General features: G+C 45.9%; 1 protein-coding gene across 1 annotated transcript in view; it reads left to right on the forward strand.

Moving 5' to 3' along the window:
• Positions 1 to 1809: 1809 nt before the first annotated feature.
• The window catches only part of KIAA1524 (KIAA1524 ortholog), a 36635-nt gene continuing 24244 nt past the window's right edge, over positions 1810 to 14200 (forward strand). The window contains exons 1-7 of the mRNA XM_019525774.1: positions 1810 to 2044; positions 3815 to 3962; positions 7808 to 7920; positions 10132 to 10226; positions 10807 to 10903; positions 12314 to 12436; positions 12608 to 12753. Coding sequence (XP_019381319.1) covers positions 1937 to 2044; positions 3815 to 3962; positions 7808 to 7920; positions 10132 to 10226; positions 10807 to 10903; positions 12314 to 12436; positions 12608 to 12753 — 830 coding nt within the window. The 5' untranslated portion in view covers positions 1810 to 1936. The remainder of the gene's footprint in view (positions 2045 to 3814; positions 3963 to 7807; positions 7921 to 10131; positions 10227 to 10806; positions 10904 to 12313; positions 12437 to 12607; positions 12754 to 14200) is intronic.

Consider the following 14200-nt stretch of genomic DNA (forward strand, 5'->3'; position numbering starts at 1 on the left):
GAGAAGGCTGAGGGGGGATCTTGTGGCCTGTTATAAACTGGTTAGGGGGGATCAGCAGGCGCTGGGGGAGTCCCTGTTCCCTCGAGCGCCGCAAGGAGTGACCAGGAACAACGGTCACAAGCTGGCGGAGGGAAGGTTTAAGTTGGACATCAGGAGGCACTGCTTCACGGTCAGGGCGGCTAGGGTCTGGAACCAGCTTCCAAGTGAGGTGGTGCAGGCTCCCACCCTGGGGGTTTTTAAGAGGAGGTTGGATGACCACCTAACTGGGGTCATTTGACCCCAGTGCTCTTCCTGCCATGGCAGGGGGTCGGACTAGATGATCTGCTCAGGTCCCTTCCGACCCTAGAAACTATGAAACTATTTGTGTTCATTACTTATTTTATTAGACCATTTTATGTTTTTATTATTTTATTAGACCATTTTATTTAGTATTTATTATTTTATTGGACCCTTTTTATAATTATTTGTTTTATTAGACCTTTTGTATTTACTTATTACTAGTCAATTGCCCATCAGGAATGAGTGCGGGGGGGGGGGGGGGGGGGGGGCTAGAGCCCCATGCCCCACCCCTGCCTTCTGGACCACTCCCTCTATACCTCCTGCTGCTCGGGGTCCAGGCCTGCTCCTTCTCTCCCTGCTGCAGTAGCAAGGGGAGGGGAGGAATGGGCCTGGGTCTGATGCAAGGGAAGACTGGGCCCAAGGGTGGGGAGAAGCAGGCACACTGCAGCAGGAGGAGCAGCAGGCCCGGGCTGACCCAGCAGTGGCAGGAGAACAGGAGGAGGAGGCTCAGAGCTGACAGGGGAGGAAGTGGTGGGGTGGCGGAGGAGGGGATCTGGGCCCGAGCAGGGGAGGAAGCCCTGGCCGGAGCTGAGAGAGAAGCCAGCCCGTCACGGCAGTGGTGGGGAGCAGCAGGCCCAGCCTGACGTGGTATTAGCTGAGGCAGGCCAGGAGCAAGCCTCTTCCCCACCTCGGGCCCAGACCCACTCTTCCCCCACCCTGCTCCGAGCCTGCTCCTCCAGTTCCTCCATCATGGCCGAGTCGGCCAGGGCCTGCTGCTCACCCTGCCACGGTGGGCTGGATTCTCTGCCGGCTTGGGCTTGGTCCTCTTCCTGTCCAAATGCTTGTTCACACTCTGGTGGTTTGTCAGCCAATCAGTGCACGAATAAAGTGTTACAGACAGACAGACAGATGTAGGCTTTTATAATATTAGAATTATTACTTATTTTACTAGACCACTTTAGGTATTTATTATTAGACCATATTTATAATTATTTTATTGGACCATTTTTATTATTTGCGTTATTAGACCCTCTGCATTTACTTATTATTACTTATTTTATTGGACCACTTGATGCATTTATTTTATTAGACGATATTAATTTACTTTTATTTTATTAGGCCACTTTTATTTTTAATTTATTAGTATTTATTTATTTTATTGGACCATTTTATGATTTATTTTATTAGACCATTTTTACTTGTTTAGCATTATTTATTTTATAGAACATTTTACTGATTTATCTATTTATCGGACCATTTTTCTTTTTTTTATTATTATTTGTGTGTTTTACTGACCATTTTTAATTATTAGATGCTTTACTGTTGCGCTTGGACTGTAACGCGGCAATCTCTCCCCTCCCCCCTCATCCCAGGCAGGAGCAGCCGCCTTTCCGGCCCCCCACCCTCTTGACTTCACCACGGCCCTGCCCCCATAACGTCATCGCGGCTCCGCCCCACCCCCGCTACGGAGCCTCAGGCCGGCATCGGCAGCTCAGCGCTGAGGAAATGTGTGGCCGGGCCCGCTCCTCCCGGCATGCCCTGCGCGCGGGGCGGGGCTCCCGCGCTCTCCCCTGACTGGGCCGCGGGTGCCCAATGGCTGTACCGGCGCTGAATACGAGTGCGGGCGGAGGGGCGCGGCCGTAAGCCCGGCGGCGCGATGGCGGCGGACGCGGCGGCCTGCATGAAGTCGCTGTTGCTGGCTGCGGCCCAGTACCGCGCCGCCAAGACCGCTCCGCACGCGGCGCAGCTGCAGCGCAGCCTCGAGGTGAGAGCGCCTCTCTTCCGCCGGTCCCCGTGACGTCACTCCGCTTGGCCTCGCGGCGGCCCCCACCCTTTCCCGTTTGCCCGTTGGGCTAGGCAGTGACGTTGCAGTGGAGCGCCTCCCCCCACCCCCCGTGTTGTTGGGCAGCAGGGATGAAGGGGGGGTGTCCCCCCCCCCGGTGGCTGAACTGAAGGAGGAAGCCCTTTCCATGCTGCCCAGGCCCAGGGCACTGGGCAGCAGACAGGGAAGTGCCATGAAATAGTCAGGGGCTACCTCCTGTCGAACTCATGGGGGTAGAAATGGATGTTCCTGGGGGAGCAGTCACTTGATTCCCTTCACCCTTTGTGCCACCCATAGTGGTGGCTTCCCTGCTGCCCAGACCTGCTCCCCCCACCCTCCCTGTGGGGCTGAGGTAGCTGGGAAGTATGCTTCCTTGATTCCCCCAGCCCTGTTGGAATGCCCCACATTCCCTGCTGGCCCAAACCCATGAGTTTGGGGCACCAGGAGTGCTGGGTGTTTGCTGCCCCACAAGCACTTCCCCTACTGCCCCTATGGAGTGGGTCTGGAGCAGGAGGATAGCCAGGATTGCCCCCCGCACTGCTGAGCCAAGCTGGCTAGTCAGGAAAGCGCTTTTTCCCTTCTGCCCCAGACCCATGGCCTGGGTTTAGGGTAGTGGGGAGAGTAGGAGTTTTCCCTTACCTGGGGGGCTGACTGAAAAGAGGAACATTTTTTTTCTCCCTGCTCTAGAGCCATGGCATGGATCAAGGGCAGCTGACTTAAACTGTTTTTTTCCCCTGGCCCTGCTGGCCCCAGGGGGGATAACTGAGTGGGGAAAGTGCCCCAAGGTACTAGGTGTCCACTGCAATAAAGCAGCAGAGTCTCTTTCTACCTTTTGTTGCACCACTGATTTTCCTGTCGTGTGCCTAAAAAAAAAGGTAAGGGCATCTATTTGCTCTGCTTTTGTGCCACCTTACAGTTTTCTTAATGTTCTTTAGGCAGCACAAATGAGAAGCTGGACGATCTAACATACACAGATGCCATGCTGGTATCCTGTCTCCAGCTGTTTCGAGCTGCTCGCTTAGGGTTTTATTCTTTTTGGCGGGGGGATTTTAAAGAACAGAGTTGCTTTTGGATCCATAACTGGACTTTGCTTCTTGATGCTGGCTCACTGATACCGACATGTGGGATGTCTTTTATGTCCCAGTGTAGCACCACTCTTTTTGTTGCTGTCTCTTAGTGTAAATGACCATCAGAGTTCATGGTGGGCTCCCTTTTAAACTGCCTTGTTAAACAATATTTTAAATATGCTTTCACCCTGTCTATACCCGATAGTTAATTTCTCTGGTACTTCATTTATTTCATGTAGAAGTAAATGCATATCTTGCCAGTTTCTGTATATAGAAATAAATGCATTGACTACCCATCTCTAACTATATGCTGCTAGTGTTTTGTGTCCCTTAGGAGTTGTTAAAATAAACTTTTGGAGTAGGTGCTAGGTCATCAAAATAAACAAGCAAAATGTGAGTTGAAAGTTATTTAGAAAAGCTGCAGAAGCTGTTTCCATGCTTTGAGAATTATACAAATAATAAACAAATGTGAAGTAGATGGAAGAGATAACAAGATATTCATTCTTCTACTTAATGATGCTATGTGTGCTGGCAGTGTACTGGAACTGAAAAATGCAGTATAATTCCCCAATTTGAATTTAGCATTTAAAGAAGACAAACTATATTGCAGATAAATAATAACCTAATTTTGAAATTGTCTTTTCAGGTTATCTTTGGACTGAAGCTGACCCGGTTGTTTGTATCAAACCAGATACTGCCAACTGAATGTCTTTCCTGTCTAGTAGAGCTTATTGAAGACCCAAATATAAGCTCTTCTCTAACGCTTTCTGTGGTTACTTTGCTTTCACAATTAGGTAACTTACTTACCTGTTTAAGAGAAACAAATGCATTTTTTTAAATGCTTGTGATAAAGCTTCATACTGCTGCAGTTGGTGACAGTTTGAACACAAATGAATTCATGAACCACGCTTTGAGCGTCTCCCCTGGAGTACCTATATCCAGCCAACCCCTTTCCTGGAGCGCACCCACAAGCCTGGGGTGACCACTGCCACCACCTGGGTCCTGGTTTTTGTTAGGGTTCTGTGCAGCCCAGGAAACCCTGTTGACTTTGGGGGTGCTTAGCCTACTGTGGTATTTTGGGATGCTTCTTTTAGCCTGAAGCATTCACAAGTAGCCCCCTGTATGGGAGGAAAGTAAAAAGCCACACCCACCTTAGCCAGCTGAGAGAAGGGGGGCTTTAAAGCCCAGTCTCACTCTCATAAGCGTTTACAGCAAGGTGTGCTATAACCAATAGCTTTATTGATCAAAGAGGGAGAGAGTGAGGAAGGAATACAAAGTAATGGAAAATGGAAAGAAAGCCTACTTGAGCAAAACAGAATGGGCTTATTGGCCCTTTGGGTATGCACTTAGTTACTTGAAATTTAGCCAATAATTTAGGATTGAGTGAAGTTACTTGCATGTTTATCCAGAGACTGATGGAGCTTTGGAGGCTTGTTGCTACTTTCAGGGTCCCAAAGATGACTTCCCCTTTCAAAATGGAGTGACCCCTTTTTGTGACCTCATCACTAAGTCCCAACCAGAAACAAGCAGTACTGGGTGCAGACCAATCCTTTTAAAAATCATCAGCATCTTCAGGTAGACAGACCAGGGTCACAGAGGTTGTTCAGCAGGAAAAACTGAGGACAAAGGAAGAGTGAGCTGCCCCCTCCCTACAAAATTTTCGCAACCCAGTCACCCAGGTTGACTAGGTGGATCCAGCAGCCAGAGTTTGAAACAGAGGGCTAGGCAGACTCAGAGCAGGGAGGCAGATGAAAAGGGTGACTTGTTCACAATTGATTCTTGAATTTTTTTGGCTATTGTAGCTGATAATGTTCTCCAATAAATATAATTAATTATGCCTTCTGGCCATGGCCCTTGGATGTCTGGGGTTCCCTCTTCCCCGCAGGGGCAGGGCCCCTGGATGCTCAGGTTCCCTCTGGAAACAGTGGGTTTCCCCTTGCAGGCAAGCAGCATTCTAGCCTGCAAGGGGTCCTGCTTGGAGCTGCTGGGAGCAAGACCTGGGGTACATGCATGCATGTAGCCAGGAAAACAGCCGGGCAGTGTGGAGAGCAGCTCCCTGCAGGTAAATATGGAGGAGAAGGGGCATGGGACAGATTGAGGCCTCCATGGCGAAGCTGGGGCTGGGGGCGCTGCCCAGCCAAGGCAGTACATGAAACTCAGGGTGGGGAGCAGGACAGAGCCACAAGTGGTTTGTCCAGGGAGATGGGGTCAGGAAGCTCCCCACCACTGGACACCTGTGATTTGTGCATGGGGCAAATGCTTGCTGCTCACTGTGGGCTTGGGGCTCTCCACTCTGCTGCATTTTCCTCGGCAGTGGGGACAAGCGAGTTGTGCCTCCTGCTGCTGGGCAGGCAGGCAACATGCGGCCAACACAGGGCTCCCAGGGCAAAAGCAGTAGGGCAGAGATCGCCGAGCCCACAGTGAGCAGCCCACATCCACCCTCGTCCCACTTGGCTCTGCCCTGCTTTAAGGCGTTCCTGCACTTAAAAATGGTTATGGCAGCACTTGAACTAAAGCTTATTTGACAAGCTTTAATTTAAGCACCCTGCTGCCATTTTTAAGCGCTAGGGCATTGATACACGTGATGAAAAAGGTTTAGTTATGTCAGGACACTTTGAAGTACTGACATAAACAAACCGTTTTGTGCTCATAAAAATTTACCATTTTTAAAGTACTGACAAATAAACAGTCTCCGGTGTCACACGTAACCAAATCAGTTATCTGATCGGTATCCTCCAGTATGGCTGATTTTAATAATCAGCCATTGGTATCAGCCAAAAAAATCTTTATTGGTGCACCCCTATTTATATATACCTCTCTGAGCTTCAGCATGTGGCCACTCTGGTTTATTGTGCATGCCGTCATAGATGTGTGGTAGATAAAGCATGTAGTGTGCACTGTTTAGATACAGATCTAGGTAAAATTTCTAGATGCCATTCCCTGTCTTGGGTGCCTTGTCACACTTGAGTATTCTTTACTATTTTATCAGAGTTCCTCTAGTATGTCTGGGATATCTGTACTGTTCATGACTTCCTCTAATTTATAGAGCCACTCTTCTGTTTTCTAAAATAGGTGGTGAAAAGTTCATTTCTTTTTTCTTAACTTCTTCCCCCATCTTTATCAAGTGACACCCTGGATTGGTCACCCTGGGTGATTGACTTCCATCTGGGTAATCTGTTGGTCACTTACTAGCCCACACTTCTACCAGGGGAGAACAAATTATTTTTCAGTATATCTGTTGTAGTGTTAGGGTAGATCTAGGCAGATGTCAGTTTGCCAGTCTCCTCTGACCATGCAGGTGGGCGGCCACAAATTATAAAAAGGAGTGTGAATCATGAAAACTGAACAGAGATCATCTTAAGTGATTGATTACTTTGAATAAACACAATTTATCAGTTGTGTAGAGACAGATTTCTTAAATTGCACAACATTCCAAGATTAATATTAACCATTTCATAGAAGAATGGAGGGCAAGATGTGGAAATGGAGAGAAGGTTTGAAAAACTTGTGCTGGAACTTGGACATCCTGGTTCTTAGGCCCCTGGTACATTTTCATGTAATGGTGCATTGAGATCTGATCTCCAGTCCCAACAATTGCCCCCCCTGCCAAGCCACATGTACATAGCAGGACAAATACTTTCGGGATCTGGGATCAAATCCAAATCATTCCATTATTACATGCCAGTGCAGGGAGCGTCCAAGAAGTTCAAGGCCTGCAGCTTGGTGTGACCTATGCAGGCCTAGTAGTAACCATTAGCTGATTGTCAGCCTCAATTGTAGGACTGCACAAAACCTAACTTGAGACTCTAGTGTGGTCCTGAGCCAGAGACCCACAGTCAGCTGACTTGTGTCTGGGGCCAGTCCCTGAGACTTATGTGCTAGAATGTCAGAAAACCTTGTGTGCAGCTCATCAGCACGTGGTTTTTTTAAGGCCCAAGCATGTAGAGCCCCAGGGTCTAGGAGGTTCCCCAATCTGTATGCACCAAGGATGGTAGAAAGTTGTGTGCAACCAGGCTACAACCGTTCTAAAGATTCTTGTGGCTAGGGCATGTTACCTATCTTTCTCTGCAGCTCGTTGGGAGCTGCAGGCCAAGGCAGTCAACCTGTCAACTTGCAGGGAGCCCCATGATTCTCTGTGACTTGACTGGTCCTCAGCTGCCTCCAGAACTGTGGGACAAAGAAACCACCACTCCAGGTCATGATGACCCTTGCGGCTCCCTCTGACTCGCACCCTGGCCCAAATGATGAGCTCCCCTCAGCTTGGCAATCTGAAAATCGGTGGAGTGCAGCTGTCAGCCTTTTGCTAGTGGGGGAGCTGTCAATGAAACCCTGTCAGACCGCTGGGATCAGGCTGTATATTAGAGCTACCCTGCAACAGATTCAATGTAAGGTGCAATGAAAACTGGTCACAAAAATCTTGCATGCATTTTGTGGAATAATTTTGTGGTTGGTTTCTTGATGCGTCATTCATTGCCTAAATGTGCAACTTGGTTACTATGGTAAATGTACTATAAAAAATAAGTCACGTCTTAGGTGTACATCCGCCAGGGGCCTTAGTTTAGTGTTCAGACCACTAGCTAATCCTGTGCAATTTCAATGAAGTTAGCATTTCCTTAACAGAATGTTTTTTACCTTCTAGTTTCAGACAGTGAGGCCAAGGAGGCTCTTCAGAATACTCATAATCTGACTAGTGTACTAGCAGGAGTGGTTCATAGAAGCTCTACCAATCCAAGCAATCCAGTTTTATTACAGGTAGGAAAAGTAATTGTTAGTATTCTCCTTGAATTGGGGAGTGAACTTTTTCTAAAAATAGTATTTTGCTTTACCTGTCAGACAACTGTCATAAGGGGATGATGACAGCAGCTAACATAAATGTTTGCATTGCCTCAGCTCGGGAGTTCTTATGTCAGTTGGCATGGTCAATACTCTGGGTAAAATCCTTGCCTCTGTAAAAACCTTCCAAAATAACCAAAATCTCTTTGCTGGATATAAAGAGCCTGGGGATGAGAGGCCTTTGAAACACAGCTAGAAAATTGTCTTCTTCGTGCAAGGTAGTTTGGTTCTAAATAGCATTTTTGTGTACGTTTACATAAAACCATCTCTTTTTTGAAAAATAGGTTAAATGAAAAATGTGCACCTATTCTAAATCACTTGCTTATTTAACTTCAAGTAAATAATTGTATGGTTGACAGTTGAATTTTGGATGTCTCCCAAGAATTTTGAAATCAAAATGATGGTTTCTTTAAATTGCTGCTGAAAGCAGCATGTACTCAGTAATGGAAACCAACTATGAATTTGATTAAATGCAGCCAACACTGAGCATGACTATAACATGCATGGCCCACGTTGGACAACTATCCATATAATTTTTAAAAGAGTTTTTCGTGTTCTAATCCAAATCCGTGAGTCAGTCAAGAAATATAAGTGGCTCTACTACTGGCAAACATCCCCTGTCCTCCCTGGGGCTTCAGATGTTTCCAGATCCTTTGGCAGGCATGCCACATGCAGTCCCAAGCCCGGAGGCTTGGGGTTCAGATGCCGCTGAGTTTCGCTTGCCCTTGGCCGTAAGGCCCCAGGAGCAAGCTAGGGAAAAGTCTCCCATTTCCATAAAGTGCGCATAAAGCTAAGATCTTCCCACTCCAGCAGCAAGTGGGAGGTTTACTCGGGGGCAACTAGAAAACAACTTTAGTGGTCATGGTATTTCCCCTGCCATGTTGGACAATTTTTTAAAGAAATTTTTTGTGTTCCAAGCCAAATGTACCTACCAGAAAGATATGTTAGTGTAGCTCATCTGAATCAGATATATAGTAGTGCCTTATTATGCTGACTCTAAAGTCATGGCGAGGCACTATAACAAATACCTTTTGACTTCCTCTTCGTTCCCACAGCTGAGCTGTGCCTTTCTTTCCCATTTCCAGCAATTCCTATTTCTTCACCAGCCTTAAATGTGTGCCAAACATCACTAAGTGGGCCCCTGAATAGTTTACCCAGAATCCCTCCGTCACCCCCTTTCTTAGCCTGTTGCCTATGATCAGTGTGGTCATACTTTCCTTGGGGGTGGGGGATCCAAACCAAGTTGCCCTGTGCCTCATCTGCATAAGAAGTTTTGGAGGATCCTGGGACTTATGACAAGACCCAGTTCCAGTCATGAGTGCAGCCTAATTAGCACATGGATCCTCTGTGAAAGATATGTGAAGTATACACAGATACTGAGCAATGCTGAGCTGTGGGGTTGCTATGGCTTAACGCTGCTGATTCTACTGGGGCCCAGCCCAATGAACTATATGACAAATCATGAGCCCTTTTAGCTTTGGACTAACATAGTGCATAGTTTGTTTTAAAAATAAGTAGGAACAAAAATGCTGCTTAAAAATGTATTTATGGAGCACCTGTGCTAAAACTTGCAGCAGTTTTAAAAAAGGTAAAATGTATGAACTATATCTAGATGAACTATATCTATGGGTACCTATAGTAAGAGGCATCTTTGTTTTAAAGTCAGTATTGTCAAATTTGTCCTTCACGTCCATGTGCCCAGGGAGAGCAGGGTCTGACAGTAAGGGGAAGCTGAGGAAGGGAGGGGCAGGGGGGAAGAATTTGGGGGGCAGAGGATAAGGGTTCCCCCTGATTCCCCCCAGATATATTTCCCTTGCTGTAGGAGTGGAAGGAGTACAAGTTCAGGGCAAATCTCCAATAATTATGTTCTATACCTGGACAATTATAATATTTATGTTGGGGGGGAGCTTGTATTTGAGTAAATACAGTATTATTGCTAAATTATTTCTATAATACTAGTTTTGTAATCAAAATATGAACGTAAATCATAAATGAAAGTGTTCTTATTGCTCATTGATGGATAGGGATGTATCTCCATATAGTAACATCTACTTTTTTGTTGGATGTTGTAGGAATGAAATATACATATATATATATATATATATATAACAATTGTGTTCATTTCCACAGAGTATTCAGCTTCTGCAGAAATTAACCTATAATGTCAGAGTCTTCCATGCCAGTGCTAATAATGATGAATTAATTTCATTCCTACTGCAGCATGTGTGAGTTTAAGTTCAATTTTTTTTGCTTCACAGGATTTTTAAGGGAATACAATTTTTAAACTTTCTTCAGTAAGAAGCTATAGATAAAAAAATAATGGAGTAAATGCTTCTGAGTTACCAGATGTCTCTTTCAAAGCACTATGTTACAAATAGGCAACGATCGCTTACTTGTCAGTTTCAACAGCTTTTTGTCATTCTATTTCTTCCCATAAAAATGAACAAAGAATAAAAAAGAAATGAAAATATAATGGCAATGTGCTGCTATTCCTCTTGGCCTTAGAATTTGCTTTAGAAAAGTGGGCATCAATCCTTCAGATACTTGCACAGGCAGTTCCCTGTACTTATGTAGATGCCTCTGGCCTTGCACCCTCAATGTGTTAGAGGTTCTGTATTGCTGGACTGCCATATAACTTTTTATTTTCAGACAACTGACTGAATAGCTGTTGCAAATCTGAATGCTTGTAGAACTCATTAGTACTGGAATTCGAAAGAAAAGTTATTAGATGGAGAACAGTTTATCAGTGGACAATGTTGAATGGCTTTAAATGTTGAATACTTGCATTTTGTGGAATTTTTTCAGTCAATCAGCTGAAGACGAGCTAACAATACCATGTTTAGGACTCATGGCAAATCTCTGTCGACACAACCTATCTATTCAGGCTCATATAAAATCTTTGGTAAGGCCCACCAACTAATGTTTTTTGGGGAAAGAGGAGAGGAGGGGGAAATATAATTCACTGATTATTTGAAGACTTAAAAGTTTTAACTTAAGCATCTTGCCTTCTGTTGTGGATCAGATACTAGCACTCACCAGCCTCTGATCTGAGCTGGGTTATTCTGGACCACAGCCTGGAAAGGTTACCAATCACTGCTCTACTTGGATGTAGGCAAAATTATTTGGATGGATTTTGACAAAATGTGTATTTGAGGGTATGGCCTTTTCTAGCTCACAACAGAAACTTATTTGCTAATTTTTAACATTGTACTTGGATATCACTTGTCTTGTTAAAACATTCTTTAATTATACCACCATGCTAATTTGTTTAATAATAGTGAACTGTGCTTTACTACTCCAACCGTCTCAAATTCAGTGCAACAGGACTTGTAGCTGAATGCATCTCTTTCACCTTGAATCCATTAAACTGGGTGCATCCACACGTGCACTTTACTGCGGAGTTGACCAATTATCTCTGCAGTAAAGCATTATTGTTTACAAGTGTACTGGTATTAGCATGCAGTAAATTAACTAACTCTGCCATAGGATAGTACTATCAGGGACAGTACTATCCTACGGCGGAGTAATTGCATGCGCTGAAACAGATGTGTAGATGGTGATGGGCTGGCTGACGTGTGGGAGCTGCCTGCTGCCCAGCCCTGCGGTTTAGCACCCTTGTGCCCCAACCAGCCTCTCTGATGTGTGATGTCACTGCTTAGAGCTCGGGGCTGAACCCCTGAGCCCCCTGCCAGTTAGGATGCTTTGCCCCAGGTCAGTCTGCTGCAGTCCCTGGCACACGTGTGAATGCTGTACCTGGGAGCAGCTGACTCCATCAAGAAGTGTGCTGGAGTTTATCATGTTGCCTTAATAGCACGTGTAGCTGCACCCATTCTGGCATTTCCCTGATGCTATACAAGTAGTAATTTGCCTAGTTACTTTCAATGTGTAGAAAGCTAATTCTTAAAAAATGCTGAAAGCAGATTTTCATTGCAAGTCTGCTCTCTCTTTGAAAAGAATGTTACTTGAGTAGACAGGAAGTAGATGCTGATTTTGTAGTCTACAGCCTTGTATCTACAAAGTTTTATCATAAAACAGTAATCCTTTCATCTTGGAATTGGGAATAAAATTGAATTCTTTTGCTGATTTCCTTCCCAGTCAAGTTTCAGTTAAACTCTTTGTCCTTGATGTTACTGTTCACCCCAATACATGCACAGATATAAATTGATGAGGTCCCCTTAGGCTGGAGTTTTGGGGTTTGATTACATTTTTTACTTATAAAGATTTTAGCTTATTGTTACTGAACACACTAATTTCTCATCTGATGAATTTAAGCATTTTTACTCCGTGCTAATCTGTTTTGCCTTTGTTCTAGAACAATGTGAAAGGTTTTTACCGTACCTTGATAAGTTTCTTGGCCCATAGTAGTTTGACTATGGTCGTGTTTGCACTTTCGATTTTATCGAGCCTTACGTTAAATGAGGAAGTAGGGGAAAAGGTGAGTAAATTTTTTTTTTTTTTTTTTTTTTTGGAATATTAGTGTTGTTATAACATTTTAAGAACAAGAGACAGTTACAGCAGTTGAGTTAATCTAGTTGCTCCTTGTTTTGGTAAGTGGGTAATCATTTATTTCATTGTGTTTTATACTATAAATGTTTTTCTTTTTAAGCTGTTTCATGCTCGAAACATTCATCAGACTTTTCAGTTAATATTCAACATTCTTGTAAATGGGGATGGGACTCTGACAAGAAAATACTCTGTTGATCTACTCGTGGATCTCCTGAAAAATCCCAAAATTGCAGATTATCTTACTAGGTATGATTTCACCTTGTAAATTTGGTGAATTTAACAGATGATGTGGCTTTTCCTTTTACAGTACTAATGCTTGTTTCCAAGTATTTTATTTATTTTAAAGATTTTCCTCTGGGGAGTGGATCTTGGCTCTGCCTTGTCACCACCACATGATCTTGGCCCTCATCCCGCCTGTCTGTAGCACCATCCCATTTGCCCGGCCAAGCACGCCCTGTCAGCAAAAGTCCTGTGCTAGTCTCCATAGAGACCCTACCTGCTAGCTGTATCTGACACGCCTGGTGGCTGGACAGGCCCAGGCAAGAATCAATTGCCCCTTCCCCCCTATCCCCCTCCCCCCCAGCCTTCAATAGCTCACCAAAACTCCCTAGATAGCCTTCCAGCCCAAATAATTGTCCACCCCTGTTCTACTCATTGTTTTGTTACCTCCTTGAGTAGTTTAGGTTTTTCATGCCATCTCATTCTTGTGCCCGGGAAGCAGTATATTCTGTGCTTTACGCAGTCCATCGCAGAAGTAGACTGAATTGTTTCCAACCTTTTTCATGCTATCACTTAAGCTCTTGCTGTTACTTGCAGTGGAACACTTTATCCTGTCTTTGTCCTTTCTTCAGTGATCAGGTTATGAAGTAAATAGTGATATAGTATTGTAACTTCCGGAAATGCCTATAGATGTGAAGTTCAGTATTTGGCTGCTTGACAGCACTAGCTAGTACAGATGACCGCAGGGCAGCTCAGGTATGGGCTCCGATTGGCTGCAGCAGGAGGGCAGGGGCATGCGCATACACACACAAGCAGCCACAGCCTGCATGTAGAGCAGCACTATGCTGGTAAGTCTGTGGAGGAGGGGTAGCTAAGAGGGAAGGAGCGTGGTGGGGTGCAGACTGAGGCCCCCACAGTGAGGGAGGGAGAGGGGCAGGGTTGGGGTGAATGGGGCTCTGGGGCCAAGGCGCAGGTCATGGGACAGCCACAGGAGGCTTATCCAGAGGTGTGGGGGGGATGCGACTGCCTGCTGCTATGTGCACTCCTGGGGGAGGCATGGCTGGCACGTGCGCCTCAACTTGTGCATGGGGCAGAGGCAAGCTGCCCGCTACAGGCTGAGGCTCTGTGTCCTGCTCCCTTTGCCCCAGGAGCCATGTGCCGGCCATGCTGCATGTCCCCTGCCTGCCCGGCTGCTGGAGTTGCATCATGGAGTACCGTGGCTCCTGGGACAAAGGCAGCAGGGCACAGAGTCCCAGCCTGCAGCGGGCAGCCTGCCTCTGCCTCACACAAATCGGGTGCACTGCCCCCCATGCCTTCCCCAGGGGTGTGCACAGCAATGGGGAGCCGTGCCTCTTAATGAGCCTCCCATGGCTTGTTCTCGCAACCCACCCTGGCCCCAGGGCCCTATTCTCCCCAACCCTGCCCCACTCCCTCCCTCACTATGGGGGCCTCAATCTGTGCTGCCCCATGCCCC

This window comes from Gavialis gangeticus, unplaced genomic scaffold, assembly GCF_001723915.1.
Source record: "Gavialis gangeticus isolate Ggan-Ray unplaced genomic scaffold, GavGan_comp1, whole genome shotgun sequence".
In the NCBI taxonomy this organism is placed as follows: Eukaryota; Metazoa; Chordata; order Crocodylia; family Gavialidae; genus Gavialis; species Gavialis gangeticus.